At 59.7% G+C, this 642-nt stretch overlaps 1 protein-coding gene across 1 annotated transcript in view; it reads left to right on the top strand.

Moving 5' to 3' along the window:
• Window positions 1-642, top strand: part of KLHDC8A (kelch domain containing 8A) — a gene marked incomplete at its 3' end in the record, with an annotated part of 3,919 nt that overhangs the window by 3,081 nt on the left and 196 nt on the right. The window contains exon 4 of the mRNA XM_010010435.1: window positions 202-417. Within this exon, the coding sequence (XP_010008737.1) occupies window positions 202-417 (216 nt within the window). The remainder of the gene's footprint in view (window positions 1-201; window positions 418-642) is intronic.

Here is a 642-nt window from a genome sequence, read left to right as displayed (position 1 = left end):
AGCTTTAAGGTCCCTTCAACCCAAACCATGCAACGAAAGGTTACCGGGCTCAGCAGACCCTCCTGCAGGTGACTTGGGACCTGAGGACACCGTATGAGCAGCTCACTTGCTTTCTGCCTGCCCCGGGAGGCTCCCCTGGTTCCAGCTCTGTTGCCTTGGTGCTGTCAGCCAAGCTGACCCGTCGCTCTCCCTGTCCCGCAGGTGGAAGGCAGTCCAAGTACGCGGTCAATGCCTTCGAGGTCTTTGACACAGAGACCAGGTCCTGGACCAAGTTTCCCAACATCCCCAACAAAAGGGCCTTCTCCAGCTTTGTGCCCACAGAAGACAAACTCTTCAGCCTCGGGGGCCTGCGGCAGGGACGGCTCTACCGGCAGCCCAAGTTCATGAGGACCGTGGACATGTTTGACATGGAGCAAGGTGGGGGCTGTCCCAGCTCTGTCCTGTCTGAAGGAGCAGGATGGTGGCACACGATGCTGTGCGCTGGGGTTCGCAGACCACAGAGTGCTCATCTGCTGAGCCCTGTGACTTGCTGCTTGCTTTGAGCCCAGCCAAGGCAGCAGAGGGGGAAACCCATGGTGCTGGGTATCCTGCTGTGGCAGTGAGGAAGCTGAGCCCTGTATCCGGGGTTCCATTGCCCCAGGG

The sequence above is a fragment of the Nestor notabilis genome, unplaced genomic scaffold, assembly GCF_000696875.1.
Source record: "Nestor notabilis isolate BGI_N333 unplaced genomic scaffold, ASM69687v1 scaffold17272, whole genome shotgun sequence".
NCBI lineage: Eukaryota > Metazoa > Chordata > Aves > Psittaciformes > Psittacidae > Nestor > Nestor notabilis.
The sequence above is the reverse complement of the archived record's forward strand: the minus strand, read 5'-3'. Positions and strand labels throughout refer to the sequence as shown.